This window comes from Notolepis coatsorum, assembly GCF_963971535.1.
Source record: "Notolepis coatsorum genome assembly, chromosome: 3".
Classification (NCBI taxonomy): Eukaryota; Metazoa; Chordata; class Actinopteri; order Aulopiformes; family Paralepididae; genus Notolepis; species Notolepis coatsorum.
In genome coordinates, this window is record NC_140167.1 from 194,850,894 (window position 1) to 194,875,634 (window position 24,741).

At 42.9% G+C, this 24,741-nt stretch overlaps 1 protein-coding gene across 1 annotated transcript in view; it reads right to left on the reverse strand.

The window, feature by feature from the left end:
- The window catches only part of atp11a (ATPase phospholipid transporting 11A), a gene marked incomplete at its 5' end in the record, with an annotated part of 128,968 nt that overhangs the window by 8,104 nt on the left and 96,123 nt on the right, over positions 1–24,741 (reverse strand). The window contains 15 exons of the mRNA XM_084311493.1: positions 4,891–5,018; positions 5,553–5,612; positions 6,026–6,171; positions 6,317–6,419; positions 7,585–7,762; positions 8,801–9,027; positions 10,692–10,880; positions 11,203–11,306; positions 11,802–11,875; positions 14,603–14,674; positions 18,741–18,907; positions 19,470–19,643; positions 21,116–21,313; positions 22,653–22,803; positions 24,279–24,360. Of these exons, the coding sequence (XP_084167619.1) occupies positions 4,891–5,018; positions 5,553–5,612; positions 6,026–6,171; positions 6,317–6,419; positions 7,585–7,762; positions 8,801–9,027; positions 10,692–10,880; positions 11,203–11,306; positions 11,802–11,875; positions 14,603–14,674; positions 18,741–18,907; positions 19,470–19,643; positions 21,116–21,313; positions 22,653–22,803; positions 24,279–24,360 (2,053 nt within the window). The remainder of the gene's footprint in view (positions 1–4,890; positions 5,019–5,552; positions 5,613–6,025; positions 6,172–6,316; positions 6,420–7,584; positions 7,763–8,800; positions 9,028–10,691; positions 10,881–11,202; positions 11,307–11,801; positions 11,876–14,602; positions 14,675–18,740; positions 18,908–19,469; positions 19,644–21,115; positions 21,314–22,652; positions 22,804–24,278; positions 24,361–24,741) is intronic.

Genomic DNA, 24,741 nt, shown 5'->3' on the forward strand with positions numbered 1-24,741 from the left:
CACTACCACAACAGCGATAGCGGGTCGGCCCCTGTCGAACACGACCACCGATACCGATCTGTCAAAAATAGACTGCAAACCAAAATCAACCTGAGAACTGCGCTCAACAGAACAGAACACAGCACAACAAAAACCATAGATCACTGATACCACCACCACGCCCATATCCATCCCACCTGGCACTGGCAGTTCAGGATACTGCAAACCGTGAACATCCAGAGTAGGATGTACCGCCTCAGGTACAGCCCCAGCGTACCGGGAACATGGCAGTACGACAGTCACAAAAACGTCTGGAACACCATCTAAAATGGCGTCACCCAAAATAACATTGTCCTGATCAAAATCAAAATGGCTGCCACTCAACAGACCAGGTCGCGAAGGCGGCTCCTGCTCCACAGGACACAGGTAACTAGGTTGACCATCACACCTAGTGCATGGCAGAGAATCAGTGTGGACATGTGGATCAATGTCAGAATCATCAACTGACATACTGGGACCATCCCTGCCCATAAGTAAAACATTAGGAACAATAGAGCTACTGTGGGAAGGCTGGCAGCCTAAGTCAGGCTTAGTAGCCTCTCCAACTAGAACGGTGTCACATGAAACAACAGCACCTCTCATAGCATCCTTCCCACACTCATCCTCCAATTCGTTCGTGGCCTCAGCCACCGTACAGGCTGGGAAGACCTTGAGACACTGCGCTGCCATATCATCTCCTGTCACATGCTTCTCCGGCACGCATGTCAACTCTGGTTTCACCACCGGGCCTAACACAAAGCCACAATCAAGAGAATCATTATGCAGAGGTACATCCACAGTGTGCTTTCCAAAATTCTCAACAGGTACACATTTTAATTCAACAAAGAATGTGTCACTAAGTGTAATGTCCCAAGTCGAAGTATCAACAACATCACTTTTGTCCTTTGACATTTCTCGTGCCACAGCACACCCAGGAAACACTCCTGGATGTTTCTGTGCCAGCTCATTAGAGACCTCAGAAACCACAGGAATGGGAGTTACAACCGGAGTAGCCAACACTTTGTCACCAGCCAAATCATTCCCTAGAATGAAGGACACCCCCTTTATGGGAATGTGAGAACATACCCCCAAAACAACATTGCCTGAAACTAAGGGAGAATTGAGCGTGACCCCATGCAAAGGTGCATCCACAAATCCACCCCCAAAGCCCCGAACAACAACACCGGAATGCAAAGAAGAGTTTTCTGAAAACGGCAAAACCCCCTCCAGAATGAGGGACTGAAAAGCACCGGTATCTCTCCAAATTGTTATAGCCTGTTTGGACTCTAGTGCATTAGTCAGGGAAACAAATCCATTCATCATAAACCTTGAGGAACTCTCGAGCTCTTTGTCCACACGTTTGATACTTCCCACATCCCCATCTAACATTGGCATAGGCGTTCTGCATATGGTTTCTACCAGAGCCACGGTTCTGAAATTTTTCTGCTCAAGCACCGGGCACCCAGCAACGATATGACCAGGTTCTTTACAGTAGAAACAGATAATCCCTTCTGGGAATGCACCAGCAGAACCACCCCGCCTAGGAGGTGAAGTTAACTGACCAGCAGACACAGGTTTTGGGAAACGGCCCCCCTGAACAGGACGCCTATCCCCGGACTCAACACGGTAGTCCTCCAAAAACAAAGACTTGTGTGTCAACACAAACTCATCAGCGAAGACAGCGGCGTCGCCTATCTTCGATACCTTACGCTCATTTAGATGTGTGGAAACGGTATCAGGAACACATCTTTTAAATTCCTCTAGGAGAATCAACTGCCTAAGCTGCTCTCTTGACTCTGCCTTCTGAGAAGTGCACCACCTGTCAAACAGGTTCTCCTTCTCCCTTCCAAATTCAACATAAGACTGTCCCTCCGACCTGCGATAACCTCTAAAACGCTGACGATAGGCCTCGGGGACCAACTCATAAGCCCTCAATATGGAAGCTTTAACAAGCTCATAATCAGCGCTTTGTTCAAGGGACAGAGCAGTGTAGGCTTCTTGTGCCCTACCAACTAAAACACATTGCAGCAGCAGTGTCCAGGCGGTATCAGGCCACTTCAATGTGGTTGCCACCCGTTCAAAAAGGGGAAAATATCTTTCCACGTCTTTCTCAAAAAATGGAGGCACCATCCTAATATTCCTGCCTACATCAAAACCGGAACGTGACTCTGGATGCAGAGCACCTGCCTGCAAGACAGCGTGCTTATAATCAAGCTCCTTCTGCGCACGCTCGTGCTCTAAGTCCTTCAAGTAACGCTCTTGTTGTAGCTGCCTCTCCTTAAGCTCACGCTCCTCTCTCCTCTCCTCACGCTCCCCTCTCCTCTCCTCACGCTCCCGCTCTAGCTGCCTTTCCTTAAACTCCAACTCCCTAATCCTCCACTCACCCTCTGCACCAGATAATAGCGGCGACACGTCAGACAAAGGAGGCTCCTCCACCCTCGCCACAAGCACCTGCTCTCTAATGAGTAACACCCTTAAAGCACTCAAGGCAGTTGGCTTCAACCGTTTCTCACTGGGAGAAAGCTCCACCTTGTAGTGTACAGCAAGCTCCAGAAGCTGTTCTTTGGAAAACCTCTCCAACATGTCATGCGAAGGGAGATCAACAAAATCCCTAATGTAAGCCATCTTTCCTGCACCAGCGCCACAACCCGTTCACTTCAGAGTCACAAAAGCTGCCAAAAGCACCCTAGCACACACACAACCTACCTAAAGAGCCACTAAAGAAACACTAAAGAACCACTGAAGAACGACTAAAGAACCACGACGAACCACTGAAGAACCATAAAGAATGCCAAAGCCACTAATAATAACCATAAAGGGACGCGGTGGCAATGTGTGCTACGGAGCGCACATTTCTAGGACGCAAAAAAAACATAAAAATAAAACACACCCACCCCAAATAGACGTGTCATACACACAGGGTGTTAGGTGCTACCAGGTATGCTCACCAAACACTCAAACAAACAAAATAAATCCAACAAACAAATCCAAACAGGTGCGCCTTCTAACCTGATATGACTACATATGCTTCTACGTCTAAACTGCAGTCAAAACCGGCCCACCACATGTCTACCCTAAGAAACACTAAATCAAGCCCTACCACACTACCTGTGTTTTCTGGCCGCCCTAATCTACCTACCCTTAAACTAATGCCCTGTAGACCTAACTTTCTTCAACCACACCTGCTACCAGTCAAAGATCATATACCAATCATTTCATTGACCGCCCCAGGAGTACGTGGTGCACAGGACGCTAACCAACAACCAGAAAATAATGTCCCTATCTACATATGGTGCCCACTAAACTATATATTTTAACAGCATAAGTAGTCACATCAAATTACAAACAAATACGGCATACTCACCTGTTTGATGAAATGGCTCAGCCCCCACGTTACACCATATGTAACGAACACCACCCAAACCATAATACCATGACACCCCGTGTAACAAAAAAAAAAAACCACCAAACAAATTTCTAGGGGTAAATATCCCGGACGAGCGCCCAACTGTTACGACCCTGGCTCAAGGGCACGCAACCTATGTGCAAACCAACACCAAAACCCCGTGCTCTAACTCAAAGTGCTACTATCTCAAGGAACTATTAATGTAAATGTAAACTAAAGTACTAATATAAACCCAACGGACAAGGACTGGAAGAACCTGACAGCTCTTTCTCTAAGCACAGACACTGCATGTGTGTTACTAGGTCTGCCTTTAAAGCTCCCAGCAGGTAACCAATCAGCACTAATTGGCTAATTGGCAGCCCTCACCTGCATGCCCGGTGACACAGGAGTGATCAGCTCCTGGTACATAACATCAGTTAATGTTGGGTCATTGACAGCTTGGTCTGAATGCACTCTGAACAGCTCAGACTCTATACTTAGCTTCTTATGCTAAGTTGGCAGCTGCTATATTGTCATAAGGATAGCATCGCGGCTGTCACCGTTCTCTCACTAGCAGAGCAATTTCTTTTTCTTTTTTTGCACAGCAACCATTTCACACGTTCAGGCAGCCACGAGGACCTATTTCCTTGTATTCACTTTCATTAAATTAGCAATAATGTGTCTATAACTGTCATATTGCCATACTTGACCATTTTATAAAAGCAATACCTCACTTCAGGCCATGGTATATACTGTAGTTCACAGCTAAGGGGTTGTTGGCCCGACACAAACCCTTAGCTGTGATATACAGTAATAACCACATATCACGGCCTGTCCTGAGCTATTGCTTAATTAGAGAACACACATCTCTCTCTCTCTCTCTCTCTCTCTCTCTCTCTCTCTCTCTCTCTCTCTCTCTCTCTCTCTCTCTCTCTCTCTCTCTCTCTCTCTCTCTCTCTCTCTCTCTCTCTCTCTCTCTCTCTCTCTCTCTCTCTCTCTCTCTCTCTCTCTCTCTCTCTCTCCATGTACTTCCTTGTTTATGTTCAGAGACTCACCACTTACTTACAGTAATGCTTTTCTGGTCCAATGTGTGTGCAGATTTTTTTAATAAAAGGCTACATTTTTGTTAGCGCAACCAGAAGATGAATTTAAGTATAGGCTTATCACTATTCAGGTAGGCCCTTTAAGTTGTATACCACTGTGTTATACATATGTTGTACATAGCCATGTGTGGTTGTCGCAATGTACTGATGTATAGTATGCGAGTGAGTTACTCATATTATTACATAATACATTTTTCCTGTGGTCAAAGACAACCAGCTTTCCAACCTGCTTGGACAATATAGTCCAATTCTATTAATTTCTTCTACTAAAGAGACCTGTTCCTAATTACAAACACGGCGTACTGTACAGATGAATGTGTTCCATCATCTGACGAACTATCCTCGTTAGCGGGTCAGTCAGATACACCTCTTCTCTAACCTCACCTGTATAGCGAGGGGTCCCTCTTCAGCGTCTCCATGGTGATGTGCTGCTCGAACAGGCTGTAGAGTAGGATGGGCAACGAGGTGAAGCTGATGTTGTACAGCGTCAAGTACGCCGTGTCATACAGGGGCTGCGGAGGGACAAACGGAGGGACAAACAAACAATGGACAATGATCAGGATTAGGGATGTCCGATATTATCGGCAGATATTGGCATTAAAATTTAATATCGGAAAATATCTGTAGGCCTATCGGTTAAAAAAAAATGAAATTTTTTTTTTAACATTTATTTAACCTTTACTTACCCGGGCAAGCAAGTAAGAACTAATTCTTATTTTATTTATTGTCAAAAGTATGCATAATGTTATGTTAATTCCACGACGAGAGATATGTTAATTACCTGAAATTATAATAATTAGGGGAGAAACCCTGCATATATCGGTATCGGTTGATATCGGTATCGGAAATTAAGAGTTGGACAATATCGGTATATCGGATATCGGTAAAAAAGCCAATATCGAACATCCCTAATCAGGATCTCAAAGCTCATCTCAATATAGTTCGAAAACCAGATACAACTGCTGTATAAAGCCGATTAACGCCGGGGACTGTAAGTGTACACATGTACCCCGAACGGAGCCCCACTGTGGTGATGGTGTCGTTACCTGCTGGGAGAACCCACAGAAGAACTGGTAGAGGAACTGAGGGAAGATGAAGCACACATTCTGGAGGGGAGATCAAGAGAGAGGGGATAGAGAAAGAGATAAGCTGACAAGTACACGTGGAGAGAGATTTGGGGCGAGTCTAAAAATGGTACCATCTACACATTTCTGTTTATGTAGAGATTGTGTTCTAAGCCCAGTGAGTGGGCTGGATATACCGCTGGCCTGCCAAAAGAAAGAAAAAAAGAGGACGAGTGAATCAGTTGGCAGGGCATCGCTTGTTATGTGCATGCCGCCCACGCCGCTCATCGTAGCCATGATTCCCGAAGAGAATCGCGTGGCACCAGTGATTCACACGGCCGGTAATCTGTCAGTCTAGCTGAGAAATCTGGTTCTTTGTAACTCAAAGTGTTTATTTTTTTTGGGAAATGTCGATAGAGCGGTTTGAATGTGTGTGTGCGTAGACTTGGGAGTACCTTGTAAAAGAAGTACTGGACCAGCTCGGCGATGCGAATGTAGTAGTAATGGCCATGGACCAGTAGCATCTTCTTGAGGTGTTTGAACTTTGGGATGGCGTAGTCGCTGTTCCTTGCCGCCTGGCGACCCTCTTTACCCATGATACCTTTGAGGGGGCACAAGACGGTCCCGTTACATTTCTTTACCCAATCGGTGAGGAGACATGGTCAATATGGACTTCCCCCCGCAAATCGAAATCCAGTGAGATGAGCAGTGACTTAGCATCGATGAGGAAACTGAAAGGAGCTCACCTATGCCCACGTGGGCTTCCAGGATCATGCTGACATCGTTGGCGCCATCGCCGATAGCCAGGGTTATGGGGTGCTCTTTAGATGCTTTTATCAGCTTCACAATCTACGGGGGGGAAAAGAAAATCAGCCAATCCAATCAATGCAGTTGAAATAACACTAGCTGCGGTTATATGGACATTATTTCCTCAACCCGATTGAAATCCTTCAGATTGGACATTTCAAATCAACCGTTTACATAGATGCTTAATAAGCGTTTACATGGCCCAGAGCATGTAATCAGAATATTACTTGTTTGACATGATGCCCAGAGAGACCCTGACTACACTCTTGCACTCGCCACCTATTCTGTTTATTAATGAAGAAGCACAGAAACTCAAACACTGTGCCCAGCAACACGTTGTTTCAAGCCATTCAACCTTGCTCATGCACGGCCATAATGTAAAGCCAGCTAGCCAGGGACCAGCAACCTTCGACTATGGTCTGTGTACTAATGTCCAAGTCGGATAGAAAACAAAACTACTAAACTAAATGGTCAAAACTGACTATTTTTACATCTTCATTTGGATAATGTGATAGAAGAACAAGTTGGACATTCACTACACGGACTGACCATCAACCACCTTTTTAGCTAATGGTAAACTTCCAATAAAGACATTCAACCACCCTTTTAGCTAACGGTAAGCTTCCAATAAAGACATTCAACCACCCTTTTAGCCAACACTAAGCTTCCAATAAAGACATTCCACCATCATTTTAGCTAAAGTTAAACTTCCAATAAAGACCAATAAAGAGAATTTAGTTTGGGAATTTCCCCAGAAACTCCTTCACAACGTCAAAGAGCTTAGATGTTGCCCCCACGTGAGGCAAACATGCGCAGAAAGAATATATTTATTCCAAACAGAGAGACACAATTGGATCAAGCGTTTACATGGTTATTAGGCGCTAATCATTTCCTATTGAGCGGATTATCAAAAGGTTTACACCACATGATGCATTTTTATTTATTATTTATTTTGGGTTATTATTTCGAATATCAGGGTCCATGTAAATGCAGCTACTGAGAGGGTCTGTTTCCAAAAATGGGCCATTTTCACAAACATTTTGCACCTCCCCTTGGAAGGTTTACATGTTTTAGAAAATTATATATGAGTATGTTTAATCCTCAGGTTTCACGATGAAACCAATCAAAAACCAATTATGCCAATGAAGAGCTTTTGCAGACACAAGGCTGTTTATTCCAACACAGTGATTTCAGAGGTTCTACCTACCTGTGCCTTCTGCAGGGGAGCCATGCGACAGCAGAGCACTGCGCTACAGTTGCGAGAGATCTCCAGGAAGATCTCCCGGTAGTTGCCAAGGCCAGTGCCCTCCTGGCTGGTCTTCAGGACTGCAGACAGAGTAGCCCCATCAATGATCAGGCCAAAGTCCAGGCAGTCAACAGACAACCTGAAACACACACAACAGAAAGGTCAACATACTTTTCAACAGACAGCTGTCTCGGAAAACGACGAAAGATGATAGACAAATGATAGACAAATTGATAGACAAAGACGTAACAAAGCTCCCGTTACGCCCAGCACTATGAACAATAACTAGGATTATTTTTTCTTATGTTTTTTTAAAACCTAACCTTACTGTCTTCTATCATGCACTCTTCTTGTTCTTTGATAAACATTGTTACTCAGCTGAAAGAGTCGCTTTGGATAAAAGCATCAGCTAAATGACAAAATGTAAATGTAAATGTAAAATACACAGGTTCTCAAGCTCATACAGTGAACATTTTTCAGCTGTTTTATAGTCATGGTTGTGGTGGGAACAAAGACTTAAAAAGGATTTTCAACTTTTTTTGTTGAAAAGCCCTCTCGTGGATCCATACGTGTTGGATATTCTCCTACCCGGGAATGCTGACAAGTCAACCCTATATTGACTGGCATAGCAGTCGCATGGCGTTTGCGCCAGCCGTGCTCACAGCTGTCTCATTTTGGAACACAGACCCAGATGGACCTTGGCCCCTAGGACAGACAGCCTAGGACAACCTGTGTCCTCCTTCTAGTTATCGTTCTAGTTCCTGTCCTAGGCGTGAAGGGCCAGTTCATTCTTGGTGTTGGTAATGTCTACACGCACATGTGTCACCCCATATGTTAAACGTGGAGCGCTGTAGCTGACTAACCTGACCCGCCAGATGGATCTGTTACACAGAACCATCTGGGAAGTCGTCCTTTGAAAACTGAATAGGGCCGGCACTTTTAAAGAATACTTAGCAGAGTTTCATTGCCCGTAGCCGAGCAGTAGGACGCCGACCCTTGTGGTTCGGGGGGAGACAAGCGGATAACTTGAAGCCTGACAAGATGGGATTCTCGCATGATCTCGTGATATCGCGAAGCCGGGTGCCGCACGAGGTTAGCAAAAAAAAAACGACGATACAATTCGGAATGGATCTTTTCCCTGGCGTCGTCGGACGGTGACATCATCATCGTCCCGTACCCTGACATGGAGCGCTGTCTGAGCACGGCCCTGCTCATGTCAAACAGGATGTCGCGCAGACTCTGCTCCTCGGTGCGCTTCTTGGTCAGCTCCAGTATCTGCGTGCTGCGGCGGAACAGCTTGCTGGCGTAGCACGTGGCCACCGCCGTCTCCATCTTGTCCCCCGTCAGAACCCACACCTTCATCCCGGCCTTGTGGAGGGACTCGATGGTGTCGGCGGCCTTCTCCTGGAGCCTGCGCGCGGGGAGATAAGACACTTGATTAGTCCGCCCCCGGTCACCGCGGCAACCATCCATCCTGCAAATCAATCGATTATCAGTGATGACTAATCCATACGTAACCGGGGCTCATCTGCTCCGCGAAATCCCCAGTTCATCTATTAGCAGAAGCGAAGCTGTCAGCCATGCGATTGAACAGTTAGATACATCCGTGTCCATCCATCCGCATCCGTCCATCTATCTCTACTGTTGACAAGATTGTGTCTTTAAAATGGCAGACAAAGCATTTAGCAAGTCACACACGGAACGACTCTCTCTCTCTCTGTCCTCCCACGGGACAGTGATGACAAGGCTTCAGACATGCTTTCATCATGCCTCATTAACCCTTTCACTACCACACTACAGAACCTATACCGCATTTTATTAGTACCGGTACTTTAACAATGACAGTGTTTTAATAAGTATTCCCTATGAGTTGCGTCGATGTGCGACAGTGGGCAGTTTTTCCCCGCTCCCTGTCGGCACATTGGGCGTGCCAACTGCTGTCATGGTAACGGAACGAGAGGCATGGCTGCCTCTTGCCGACCGTCCACGGCTTGACAAAGCAGATGCACAGAGCAAATTCGATTATGCTAGATAACATAATAATTACATGTCCTCAATTATAAGTCAAATGAGTGCCTCAAATAGATCCGCTATCAGCTCTATCTTTAAATCTTTCAAAATGTTCAGTTGCTATCGCTATCAGCTCTATCTTAAATTTTTCAAAATCTTCAGTTGCTATTGCATGCACTCATCTGTGTTTCACTACACACATGAGTGCATGCTTACCAACTGTCCATCTGCAACACTACTATCACCGACATCTAAGAAGGGAGATCCCCCTTAAATGGCCCTTCTAAGGTTTCTCTCCTCCACACTGCCTGTGGTGCATTTTTTTCTTTTGGTTAGTTTTAGTGAGTTTTTCCTTACCTTCGCGTGGGGTATGTCTGGGAGTGTTGCATTCATTTCATTCATTTATTTGGCATTTATTTTAAATTTGTTGGACCTTATGGTGTTCTTGTTTTGTTCTTGACTTATTGTGATGTTTCTTCTTGACTTGTTTAAAGAAGACGTGTCCGGCCCATGGGGACATTAACGTGTGTTGTCGGGCCTTACAAATAAATTTTATTTGATTTGATTTGATTTATTTTGTGACAAGCTAACCTTTTTCACCATCGCAGTTTGATGAGGCAGCTTTTAATTATCACTGCCCTCCATTGCAATTATTAGTTTACTATTTATTAGACACAAAATTATTAGTTTAATTTGGCTTTAGCTTTTTGATGCTGACTTACCAATGTATGCATACACACTTTTCCCCCCAAATCTTCTTGACTTTCCAAGGCAAGACAAACTGTGATGGCTAAATTCCAGATTACCAGTCAAGCTCAGTTCTACAATAGTAGAAAATGGCTCAAACTTACCTATCCTCTGTTGACCATTTCTAAATCCATTTATGTCAAGACTGTCATCTAATATGTTATTCCATACATTTTCCTGATGTTTTAGGTTTTTGCCGTGGTATCATATCGGTATCAAGATATTTAGGCAATTATCGTATCAAAGTCAACATAATACATAACATAATCATCACCCCCGCCCCCCACCACCCCCCCACCCGCAGCCAACACAACGAACCTGTCCTCCACAGCTGTAGCCCCCAGCAGGACAAAGTCCCTTTCGATGATGTCATAGGCCTGCGCCAGCCGCTGCTCCCTGTCCTGCAGGGCCAGCTTGGCGTCGGTCAGGTGACGACACGCCTCCTCGTACTCCTCCGGGGACAGGCTCCGATAGGCCACGCACAGAGTCCGCAGTCCCTCCTGGTGTGACAGCGGTGGAGACGGATGGCGGTTAGAGGGCTCGCCCTACAGGGCCACTATGGGTATACTTTGCAGAGGTGGAAAGAGCACTGAAAGACATTACTCAGCTAGAAGCACTGTTACTTGGTGTAGGAATAGGAGTACTTGTACCGTGAAGATGGTGTGTTTTTTTTGCAAATAGTGTGATCTATAAGTCCAAGGTTTGTGGATATACTGTATTTTACTGTAAGAGCTCATTGTACTCGTAATAATAAAACATAAGTTAGTAAAAGTAGACATCAATAGTTTTGCGAGTGGTTGTACGTATTATGTGCGAACTCACCACCGCATTCTGCTCCACCCGTGCTTTGATCTGCTCCACCTTTCCCGACACCACCCGAGGGAAGATGGAGGAGTCGGCCCCCTTACAGAACAATAGGTGCTCCCCTACGGACACAAGGTACGAACACGTCAACAGAACAATAGGTGCTCCCCTACGGACATACGTTACAAACACGTCAACAGAACACACGGTACAAACACGTCAACAGAACAATAGGTGCTCCCTCCTACGGACACACGGTACGAACACGTCAACAGAACAATAGGTGCCCCCCCCCCCCTACGGTCACACGGTACAAACACGTCAACAGAACAATAGGTGCTCCCCTACGGATACACGGTACAAACACGTCAACTGAACAATAGGATTGCCCCCCCCCCCCATCCTACGGACACATGGTACAAACACGTCAACATCACACAAAAATCTGATACAAAGAAACTGCAAAATACTCATTTATGAAATCAAATCTTTGTGGACTTTGGAGATGCACTCCTTTGTGCTTAATAGCATACAACAAGTGTGCGTGTGTGTGTGTGTGCGTGTATGTGTGTGTGTGTGTGTGTGTCTGTGTGTGTCTGTGTGTGTGTGTGTAATACCTGAACTTGACTTGACTATGACGCTCATTCTCCTCCGAACAGAGTCAAAGTTTAGTACATGCAGGAGCTCAAACCTGCGGGACAAGCAGAGGAGTGGCACAAATATTAGACAACCATCAATAGTTCTGCATGGAGTTCTGATCTCTGTCCCAGTCTTCCATCAGTCTTCAAATTATAGTTTATAGTTTAAATGAACCCACAAACTGCCCTCAATCCAAATGTGAGCAAAACCACTGAAAACCTAAATATGGTATTGAGCTCTTGATACAAGGACCAACAATATACAACAGCTACTGTAAATGTGACATTTATACAGCATTATATTACATTGGGGTAAAAGCCAAGCAGATAAGAGCAGAATCGTTCACAACTCGCATCTAATTGGTCATGAAGGTTCTCTCGGGTCTACTAAGAGAATGTTAACCCTTTCACTACTACACTATAGAAGGTTAACCCTTTACTATCACACTACTGTAGTGTGGTAGTGAAAGGGTTAACCCTTTGTCGTGTGGCAGTGAAAGGGTTAACCTTCTGTATTGTCACAGTGAAAGGGTTAAGCCTTTGGTCTTTTGATCTCAAACCTACCGAAGTCGGCCCATGTCACCCCACTTCTTAGGGACCTGCACTGGCTCCCCATTGCTGCACGAATCCGCTTCAAGACCCTCGACCTAGCATACCGTGCGGCAAAGGGAACCGCTCCCGCCTACCTCCGGTCAATGGTCTCTAACTACACACCCTCAAGACCCCTACGCTCTGCATCTTCTGGCCGCCTCAGACCTACTCCTATCCAAGCTCCGGGAGGGTCATCAAAGAGAAGTCGCCTATTCTCAGTCCTTGCCCCACAATGGTGGAATGAACTACCCACCCCAGTTAGGACAGCCGAAACACGTCCAATCTTTCGCCGTCGACTAAAGACGCACTTCTTCAACCATTATCTGAATTAAAAAGAAAAGAAAAAAAGATCTAACCCTAACTAACCTTACTGTCATGCACTTGTCCTAATAAACTAACCTACACTGTAGCACTCAACACTTTGATGAACATTGTTACTCAGCTGAGCGTTGTGCCCTTCCTGATGACTTGTCGTACAGAACTTGTAAGTCGCTTTGGATAAAAGCGTCAGCTAAATGACTAAATGTAAATGTAAATGTAAATGTAGTGTGGCAGTGAAAGGGTTCATCTAAATACAACTCTCTTTTTGTGCCTGAAAATACGGTCTGGGTCATTAGCAATGCATGTCATTACTTCTAGTACAGTAGTGGAGTCAGACTCTGGCAGCAGGTATGACGTAAGGGTGCAGGGTGTTGGCATTCAATTTCTCCATCTCTCCTCTCAATTCTGGGAAACTGACTTGTGAAATAGGTTGCAAGGTCAGCTGTCATATTTAAAACTGTGCTGTCAATTGAATAATGTAGTGTAACTGATACCAGGATTGTCGGTGGTCGGCCAATGAAGACGGACAAAAACATGCCTAGATCAGGGCTTTAAGTAGACAAGAAAAGAGGACCAAGACAGTTATTTTCGGTTATTTCTGGTCCACTTCAATCTAATAACCCCTCGGTTTTCGCTTCATCTTCCTTCTGTGTTTAGGATAAAGCCACTCTGACTCTTGAGAGTAATTTTGTGCTTCATGATGTTAAAGAAGAAAAGCCAGTATCAAAATGATACGGTACAGTACAGATAAGGCCATTGGTCAGCCTATTCAAGGGCCGACTGTGATTGGCTAATGGTGGTTTAGAGCCACTGCTGGTCTATCAGGGCCTATTCATCCCAAGCACAGTGATGTCTGAGAATGACACAGTGGTTTTCATTTAGACCTGAAGGAAGGCACTACTGAGCTCACAATATGGATTTCCTGCGAGATTATCTACCACTAGCTCTTTGAATTTGACACCGCGGTTATAGTTCCATTTCCTGTGAGATATCTACCACTAGCTCTTTCAATTTGACACAGCAGTTCTAGTTCTAGTTATTGATGTGGTATTGTTGTTCCTTTACCTTTGTTACTAGGCTTCGGTTAATAATAATAATAATAATAATAATAATAATAATAATAATAATAATAATAATAATAATAATAATAATAATAATAATAATAATAATAATAATAATAATAATAATAATAATAATAATAATAATATAATAATAATAATAATAATAATAATAATAATAATAATAATAATAATAATAATAATAATAATAATAATAATAATAATAATAATAATAATAATAATAATAATAAATCAATTACCCCCCCCCCCCCCCCCCCCCTTTAAATGGTGTCAAGAGTTGGTTTGGGACGCACAAAACGACCAAGCGCCTCGAGTACATTTTAACTGCTGAAACAAACGGAGTGTGAAATAATAAAGTCTCCAACCTGCTCATCACCCTCTCCCTCCCTCTGTGCCTCCTCGCTTCCCTCAGAATAGCTCTTTTATTGGCCTGCCACTGCAGAGGGTGATGTAGAGATAACAGTTACGTAAGCAGTTCCTGTGGACTGAAACGCTCAACGCACTCCAGAACCACACTCGTTCATGCCCACAAGTAATTTGGAACATCATGGTCTGATTAAAGCAACCCCCCCCCCCCCCCCCCCAAATGCTTCTATTCATTCATGTGAGCCTTACAGCGTGGCGGCTGCCTCGTTCCTGTCTGTTTACCAGTAGCTTCAACTCTACCGATTCAAGGTTGTTGTTGTTGTTGTTGTTGTTGTTGTTGTTGTTGTTGTTGTTGTTGTTGTTGTTGTTGCTGTTGTTAAATCTTTTGTGGTATAGCCGATACTACACTCCAGTCAAACCCACCTCTCAATCTCATCATCTTTATTGAGAATCTCCATGTGACTGTCTTTGAGTCTCAGATAGGTGTAACCCAACCTGAGAGAGAGAGAGAGAGAGAGAGAGAGAGGGAGAGGGAGAGAGAGAGAGAGAGAGAAACAAGTATTTATCAGTAGTTGACAGCAGACATGAGAGGTTGCTTGTAGAAGTCTAGAGGTGTACTATTCTGTCAGAGTGACAACCTGAGGAGCCCCTTCCTGCCGCGTGAGTGTGGTACTTATACATACAGTATGGTTGCCAGTACAACACCTGAGACCAGGAGGAGGCATGTTTGCGTATGTGTGTTACATAGAGTATTTTGAGGACAGAAGCAGTGTTAACCTCTTAAGCATCGGACGCACTCGCGCGGACGTCGTGGCACTTTGCGCTCATCTGCCGGCTCCGGGCTGCATTTTTCGCCGATCAACCAATACATTGTTTGAAAGTTGAATTTGCCGCCTTTCAATCGTCACCACACTCAACCTATTGCGTGCTTTGGGTCTCGAGTTACAAGACGAAATATCCGGCGAGCGTCATTTGACAAGCCGTTCCGACGAGTGACCACGTCCGGTTGTAAGCGGTCCTGAACTGACCAGTCACCGCCGATGGCGGAAATTATTGACCACCGTTGTAGCTAAGGAGCGTCTGCTCTGAAAGCGATCCCAGACTAGCGCTGATTGCAAGCAGAATGGGGCAGAAGAAGAGAACAAGGTCTTCTTACGCAGAATTGTTACCGGTACACACATTACAAAAACCTTTGTGAAACACTAATTTTCCGTGGGATTTTTATAAACTTTGGACCTGTACTACATAAGACTTCAGGCTATGGAAGCGTTATGTTTTCCAGCTCCTACCTCTCTGCTGGAACTTAAAAACAGGTATCTGGCAACCACTAAACAGAAATGTGATTACACAAAACTTTTACTTAGTTACTCTATTTGATTAGCACTCACTCTGTATAAAGTATAAAGTATAATAAATCGCAAATTACTTTGGGTATGCAATCATCATAAAAAAAAAAAAAAAATAGCCCCATTTTTGCCCGATGCTTTACTCATTCAGTGCCAGATATTAGTCTTGGCCTTGTAGCTGACGTGCCAGGTTTCCGTTACATATTTTCACTGTGCATCACTATGTTTGGAGAGCTATATCTATATTCTATATTATAGCTATGGGGATAATACTATGGTAATTTGACAGTGACTTTCTTCCGTCCAAGATGCAAAAAAGAGATAATTTTTTCATGCATACGTTCGCGCGTTATCCCGTCACCGTGGTGAATATAAGTATAATTTCAGAGGGATAATTCCTGGGAAGCGAGTTATAGGGCGCAACGTGAATTCTACTATAAGCATTGTCATTTCTTGCCTGGACACGCTACTATTTCCAAATCAAATGTATATACAGTAATAGGGGGGGGTAGTTTCTGATGCTTAGATTGCCAGTAACGGCATTCATATTGAACACTAAAAACGCTGATCAGCTAGATCGGTATGAAAACCTTGCACGATCAAACTGGAATTGACGTCAGATAGTCCTTACCTCTAATATTCCAATTGTTTGATCGCCATCTGGTCCATCTGATGTCCATCTGGTCCACGACATAACCCACCACAACACATGCATCGGGGGCATTTGACGCGCTTCAATGCGATCGGGCGAATCGCTCGACTTGCCAGACCCAGAAAACTGCGCCCGGAGGGATTTGAACGTAACACAGGGTAAGATATAAGGTTTCAAAGGGTGCTCGATATTGCCGTCTAGCAGGATGCGGCCGGTATTGCACTTTGGCGATCTCAGACTCATTTTCTATGGTAACACAGAGGTCCCTGGATGAATAATGAATAAAAATATCAAATAAAAGAATAATAACGAGATACAATGTGATACAATGTGATACAATGTGGACACTAGCACCTGGCAGGCACTGTAATATCCAGAAAGGTTGAATCAAGTTTGAATTGATTTAATCTTTTAAAATATCGAATAAAAGAATAAACGTCCAAAACCCGAGATATCTCGGGTCTGGCAGCCAACGCATGTAACCCGACTTATCTCGGGTTTGGCAATTAAAGAGTTAACTCATTCAGGGGCCAAAGACGTAATATTACGTGTTTCACCACCAACACTTGAGCGCCAAACACTTAATAATACGTTTTTAGATCCTCTGATCTTTTTCCTCTGATCCCCGTTCTAAACCATCATCTGGATCATTCTGTGTCCCTGGCTCGTTTGCCTACGTTGGAATTGCAATGCCGGTCGAATCTCACCAGGTGGCAGTATCGCCTACCTTTTGAACTCAGAAAGAAATGGATCAGGAGAGGCAATGAATGAAGTGGACTATCAGGACTTGCTCTGAGGGGGAGGAGCTCTTCCAAAGCAATCGCTAGCAGATCTGCTCGCCTCAAAACCTATAGTGTCCCGTAAACATGTGTAATTATTAGGGATGTCCGATATTATCGGCCGATATCGGCATTAAAATGTGATATCGGAAAATATCGGTATATCGGTTTTCAAAAAAAATTTAATTTACATTTCTATAACCTTTATTTACCCAGGCAAGCAAGTAAGAACAAATTCTGATTTTATTTATTGTCAAAAGTATGCATAATGTTGTGTTAATTCCACAACAAGAGATATGTAATGTTAATTACCTGGAATTATTCCATTTTGGGGGGGGGGGGGGGGGAAACCCTGCATATATCGGTATCGGTTGATATCGGTATCGGAAATTAAGAGTTGGACAATATCGGTATATCGGTATCGGTAAAAAAGCCAATATCGAGCATCCCTAGTAATTATATAACGAGTAATCGCGATCACCGATGGGATCATTGGAATTATTCTTTTTGGATTACCTTCTGGCTAAGGTAAGGACCCCCTATGTCTATTTTACCGAACCTGAAACATGTCTATGTAACGATCACATTGTCTTACTTTACCGGACATAAACCAAGCGTTTTGTAACGATCGCATTTTCGGGGTAAGACTACCCCCCCCCCCCCCCCCCCCCCCCCCTTGATAATTTTGTGAAGGCACATGTGTACATGGTATATACCTTTGATTTGGGAGTATTTGGGGTTTCAGGATGCGGGAAGCTTATGGCGCTCAATGTGTTAAGAGGTTAATTTAATGTGGGACTCTGATTTTGATTCAGTCTCAGTCTTTTGACTAAAATGCACATTCGTTTTTGTCACAATTTCGCCATTTGATTATTGTTAGTTTTAGTCTATGAAATCTCAAAAAACGTTTGTATCATTTTAGTCAAATGCATTTTCGTCACTTTTAGTCAATTCAGATATATTTTTTTTATTAAATCATTACAGTAACTTATCAACTAATCAAGCACAGATGATTTTAGATGTGCTTCACTCTTTATGTTTTCTTCTGAAGAACAATGTGATACAATGTGGACACTAGCACCTGGCAGGCACTGTAATATCCAGAAAGGTTTAATCAAGTTTGAATTGATTTAATCTTTTAATTAATTTAATTTGTGTGTGTGTGTGTGTGTGTGTGTGTGTGTGTGTGTGTGTGTGTGTGTGTGTGTGTGTGTGTGTGTGTGTGTGTGTGTGTGTGTGTGTGTGTGTGTGTGTGTGTGTGTGTGTGTGTGTGTGTGTGTGTGTGTGTGTGTGTGTGTGTGTGCGTGCGTGCGTGCTTTGGAAAGACCAGATGACAGAGGAGTTTGATAGTATTTACTGATTGCCAGATAATGTTGATATTTAAACATAAACAAATTTATAATACAAAATAAATCATGCAACATAAAAAAAATTGTTGTAGGAACAGTTTGGGAGAGGGAGGTAGGGAGGGGTTTAAGATTGTGTGTTGTGAAGTTTAGACTTCAGAGAGAGAGCGTAAAGTACAGAAAAAAGGTACCGTTGGGTACCGGTATCGATTCCCAGGTAAAAAGAAACATTTCCAGGCTCGGTGTCCCGAGCAGACCCACCGCGTAGGCCAGATGCAAGCCGCATTTTACAATAAACCTCCGTTGGGCTGGTTACATAATTTTTTGTAATCACATATTTAATCGAAATCGCAATATCTGTCCGAAAAATCACAATTAGATTATTTCCCCAAAATCGTGCATCCCTAGTGTGTGTGTGTGTGTAAGTGTGTGTGTTACCTCTTCATGCCCTCTACCAGCGCCACCTCGTCTGGAGAGGAGGATATGTAGAAGGAGGTGGGCCTGCCCTGGTGGATGCCACGCTTGATGTCGTCCACCGTCTCCTCCTCCTTCACCTGGACCGTGTGGCACAGGCACAGTGCGCGGAAGAACAGGTCCTCGTGCTCCTGAGGGAGCACACACACACCCACACACCCACACCCACATCCACACACACACACACACACACACACACACAAACACACACACACACACACACACACACACACAAACACACACACACACACACACACACACACACACACACACACACACACATACACACACACACACACACACACACACACACACACACACACACACTACGACTTAGTACTTGGAATCACTTTTATATTTGAAAAGTGCAAGTGGCACACGCACTGAAAAAATTACAAACAAAACCATTTTTAGGGTTACTTTGATTATTTATTTTTACATTTTGTACTGTTTTTACACTAGTATTATACTCTCTTTTCATACACACAAATACATACTCACCTACTTTATTTTAATCCATAAATCCATAAACCACAAACCCCTCCCCCCACGCACGCACACATACAGTAGTACACACATACAGTACACACATGCAGACACACACACACTCACACACACACATACATACACACACACACACATACATACAGTACACACATGCAGACACACACACACACACACACACACACGTACCCTCCTGTAGCCTCCTGGAGACGAGTCGATCATGTCTATGCTGGAGGCGGCACTGAGGATCTGTCCGTTGCAGACGGCGTGGGGGACGTAGACGTGACCGTCCACACAGCACTCGATGAACTCCATGTTGTTCTCCGTCAGGGTGCCGGTCTTATCAGTGAACACGTACTCCACCTGGGGAGGGAGGGGGGACACGGCCGTGGTGAGGGACCATCCACAAATAGTGCTGTGTGTGTGTGTGTGTGTGTGTGTGTGTGTGTGTGTGTGTGTGTGTGTGTGTGTGTGTGTGTGTGTGTGTGTGTGTGTGTGTGTGTGTGTGTGTGTGTGTGTGTGTGTGTGTGTGTGTGTGTGTGTGTGTGTGTGTGTGTGTGTGTGTGTGTACTTAGGGAATAAATGTTAACACGGCCAGGGTTAGGGGTTTAATTCCTACTGGGACCCATACTGAAAGAAATAATGGCATTCCACTCAAGTGCTTTGAGTAGTACTTGTACAATAAAAGCGCTATTGAAATGCAGCCATTATTATTATTATTATTATTATTATTATTATTATTATTATTATTATTATTATTATTATTATTATTATTATTATTATGTACGTACGTGTGTGTGTGTGTGTGAGTGAGTGTTACAGTGAGTTATTGAGTGAGTGCGTGAGTGAGTGCGTGAGTGAGTGAGTTAGTGAGAGTGTTACTGTGAGTGAGTGAGTGAGTTAGTGAGAGTGTTACAGTGAGTGAGTGAGTGAGTGAGTGAGTGAGTGAGTGAGTGAGTGAGTGAGTGAGTGAGTGAGTGAGTGAGTGAGTGAGAGTGTTACTGTGAGTGAGTGAGTGAGTTAGTGAGAGTGTTACTGTGAGTGAGTGAGTGAGTTAGTGAGAGTGTTACAATGAGTGAGTGAGTGAGTTAGTGAGAGTGTTACAATGAGTGAGTGAGTGAGTTAGTGAGAGTGTTACTGTGAGTGAGTGAGTGAGTTAGTGAGAGTGTTACAATGAGTGAGTGAGTGAGTTAGTGAGAGTGTTACAATGAGTGAGTGAGTGAGTGAGTGAGTGAGTGAGTGAGTGAGTGAGTGAGTGAGTGAGTGAGTGAGTGAGTGAGTGAGTGAGTGAGTGAGTGAGTGAGTGAGTGAGTGAGTGAGTGATTGATGATGGGCATGTGTGTGTGTTCATATGTGTGTGTGTTCATGTGTGTGTCTGCTCATGTGTGTATATGTGTATGTGTTTATGTATGTTCATGTGTGTGTGTGTGTTCATGTGTGTGTGTGTGTGTGTTCATGTGTGTGTTTATGTGTGTGTGTGTGTGTGTGTTCATGTGTGTGTGTGTGTGTGTGTGTATGTGCGTGTTCATGTGTGTGTATGTGTGCGTGTGTGTTTGTGTGTGTGTGTGTGTGTTCATGTGTGTTTGTGTGTGTGTGTGTGTTTATGTATGTTCATGTGTGTGTATGTGCGTGTTCATGTGTGTGTGTTCATGTGTGTTTATGTGTGTGTGTTTGTTTATGTATGTTCATGTGTGTGTATGTGCATGTTCATGTGTGTGTGTATGTGCATGTTCATGTGTGTGTGTATGTGCATGTTCATGTGTGTGTGTATGTGCATGTTCATGTGTGTGTGTATGTGCATGTTCATGTGTGTGTGTATGTGCGTGAGCGTCTACCTGCCCCAGCTCCTCGTTCAGGTCGGAGGTGTTGACCTGCGCTCCCTCTCCCAGCTCCTCGTCGAACATCTCCTCGTCCCACGCTATGAAGTAGGAGCCCAGGAACTTCTGCATCTCCACCGTCACGTACATGGACACCGGAATGATGTAGTTAAACAAGACCATGAAGGCCAGGAAGTCTGTGAAGGCTCTGATCACCTGAGAGAGACGGAGAGAGAGAGGGAGAAAGAGAGAGAGAGAGACACAGAAAAACAAAGAGAGAGAGGGAGAGAGAGACACACACACAGAAAAACAAAGAGAGAGGAAGAGGGAGAGTGAGAGAGAGACACACAGAAAAACAAAGAGAGAGGGAGAGAGAGAGACACAGAAAAACAAAGAGAGAGAGGGAGAGAGAGACACACAGAAATACAGAGAGAGAGGAAGATAGAGGGAGAGAGAGAGCGAGAGTGAGAGACACACAGAAAAACAAAGAGAGAGGAAGAGAGAGAGCGAGAGTGAGACACAGAAAAACAAAAAGAGGAAGAGAGAGAGAGTGAGAGAGAGAGGAAGAGGAGGAACTTATTTTTATATAAACTGTATATATATGCAAAACTGGGGTGAAAACATGCAAATACATCTGATCTCAACAGTAGCATAGGTGCATATTTACATAAACTGGACCATTTCTAAATGTAACATATATCAATGTTTATAGGCTATAGCGCATTCATAGCAGTCTGTTCCATATTAAGTGATATATGTTGTATAAATAAAATATATATTTTGTTAAATAGCTCTGGCTGTACATTCTGACAGCCATCACTGATATAGAGTAGTAGTAAACAGAATGTAAATATTCTGGTATCCCGTTCCCACTTTATCAAATCAGGAGAAAGAACCCTAGATATCTTTGCTAATTTCAAGAAATTCTGCCAAGCCAAATTTGCTTACAGCACTGGCATATTATTTTACTTGTTTCAAGCACATATTTGCCACTTATTTTAACAAAGAAAATACCACTTACAGCACCTTTAATTGTGAACAGTAAAGCCCACAGTTGCTTGACTGCCGCAGGCAAATTTCAACTTGAGCAACAACACCTCTTCACCTCGATTCGGGCCATCTAGAGCAAAGCTGTGGTGTCTCTGTGGTCGTTTTGGTGCTGGTAAGAACTTGCATTTCAGATTGATTTACTGCACTCAAGTTGAAGCTTTAAGAAGGTTTCATGAATCAAATGTAGCAGTTTTCTTCAATGATCTCAATACGTAAATGGGATTTCTATGATGGGACAATTAACATCTATTCTAGTCTGGTCTAGTCTATAGTCTGGTCTAATCTATAGTTTGGTCTAGTCTATAGTCTGGTCTAGTATATAGTCTGGTCTATTCTATAGTCTGGTCTAGTCTATAGTCTGGTCTATTCTATAGTCTGGTCTAGTCTATAGTCTGGTCTAGTCTATTCTGGTCTATCCTTCATGTGTTCAGTTTGGATTGAGGTTTGAGGAACTTAGTGTGTCAGACTGCATTGTGGGTAGTGTAGTGGTGTTCTGCTAACTGACCACGTGTCTCTGCCGCTCGTTCTCTGTCCTGTGGTTGTACCAGGGCTCGTCGCGGTCTGGAGACCACTGCCAGGCGTATTTTAGAACCGTATTGATCAATGCTTTGCTGATCAGGATGCACAGGTACACTATGAGGAAGGCATTCATCGACCTAAAGAGACGGAGAGACACAGGGATGGGGAAATATACCATTTATACACCACATTTAAAATGTGTTTTATTGAAATATACCAATACTCTTTAAAATGTGTTTTATTGAAATATACCTACTCTTTCAAATGTGTTTTATTGAAATATACCAATACTCTTTCAAATGTGTTTTATTGAAATATACCAATACTATTTCAAATGTGTTTTATTGAAATATACCAATACTACCGGTATTTAAAATGTGTTTTATTGAAATATACCAATACTCTTTCAAATTTGTTTTATTGAAATATACCAATACTCTTTCAAATGTGTTTTATTGATATATACCAAAACTCGTTCAAATGTGTTTTATTGAAATATACCAATACTCTTTCAAATGTGTTTTATTGAAATATACCAATACTCTTTAAGATGTGTTTTATTGAAATATACCAATACTCTTAAATGTGTTTGATTGAAATACACCAATACTCTTTCAAATGTGTTTTATTGAAATATACCAATACTCTTTCAAATGTGTCTGATTGAAATATACCAATACTCTTTCAAATGTGTTTTATTGAAATATACCAATACTCTTTCAAATGTGTTTTATTGAAATATACCAATACTATTTCAAATGTGTTTTATTTAAATATACCAATACTCTTTCAAATGTGTTTTATTGAAATATACCAATACTCTTTCAACTGTGTTTTATTGAAATATAAAAAATACTCTTCAAATGTGTTTTATTGAAATATACCAATACTCTTTCAAATGTGTTTTATTGAAATATACCAATACTCTTTCAAATGTGTTTTATTGAAATATACCAATACTCTTTCAAATGTGTTTTATTGAAATATACCAATACTCTTTCAAATGTGTTTTATTTATATATACCAAAACTCTTTCAAATGAGTTTTATTGATATACCAATACTCTTTCAAATGTGTTTCATTGAAATATACCAATACTCTTTCAAATGTGTTTTATTGAAATATACCAATACTCTTTCAAATGTGTTTTATTGATATATACCAAAACTCTTTCAAATGAGTTTTATTGATATACCAATACTGTTTCAAATGTGTTTCATTGAAATATACCAATACTCTTTCAAATGTGTTTTATTGAAATACACCAATACATAATTATTTTGTTAGAATGTTTCTCCAAACCATATCTTAACCTGGACAAATGACTTTCATCATTCAGTCTAGCAGCAATACAGAGATATTCCATTCTAAAGTTTCACAGAGAGGCTCAAAATGGAATTTTGTTGGAATAAGCACTTGTAGTGGTTGAAATCTCATGCTTATTCCTCTTTGATGTGCTTATTCCTCTTTGATGTGCTTATTCCAATGAAATTCTCTTTGAGCTCCTCGGTTGGAAGGAGAAGCCTCACAGTGAAACTTATTTTCTCTCCCAAATTACAGTCAGGAGGGAGGGAGGGAGGGAGAGGAGGGAGGAAGAGGAGGGTAATCTTACTTTTCCACAGCGGAGCGCTTCTGAGATTTGGACTGATAATTGAGTGCCATCTTGGTTTCCATGCCAGTGTAGATTGCAACAGCTGGGAGGAGACGGGGAGACAACCAGAGGTTACCGGTACAAAACACACGTGATAGTTCTACATTTACATTTTGTCATTTAGCTGACGCTTTTATCCAAAACGACTTACAAGTTTTGTACAACAAGACAGCAGGAAGGGTACAACTCTATCAGCTGAGTAACAATGTTCATCAAAGTGTTGAGTGCTACAGTGTAGGTTAGTATATTAGGACAAGTGCATGACAGTAAGGTTAGTTAGGGTTAAGTATTTTTTTTTCATTTTAGATAATGATTGAAGAAGTGCGTCTTTAGTCGATGGCGAAAGATTGGACGGGTTTCGGCTGTCCTAACTGTGGTGGGAAGTTCGTTCCACCATTGTGGGGCAAGGACCGAGAATAGGCGA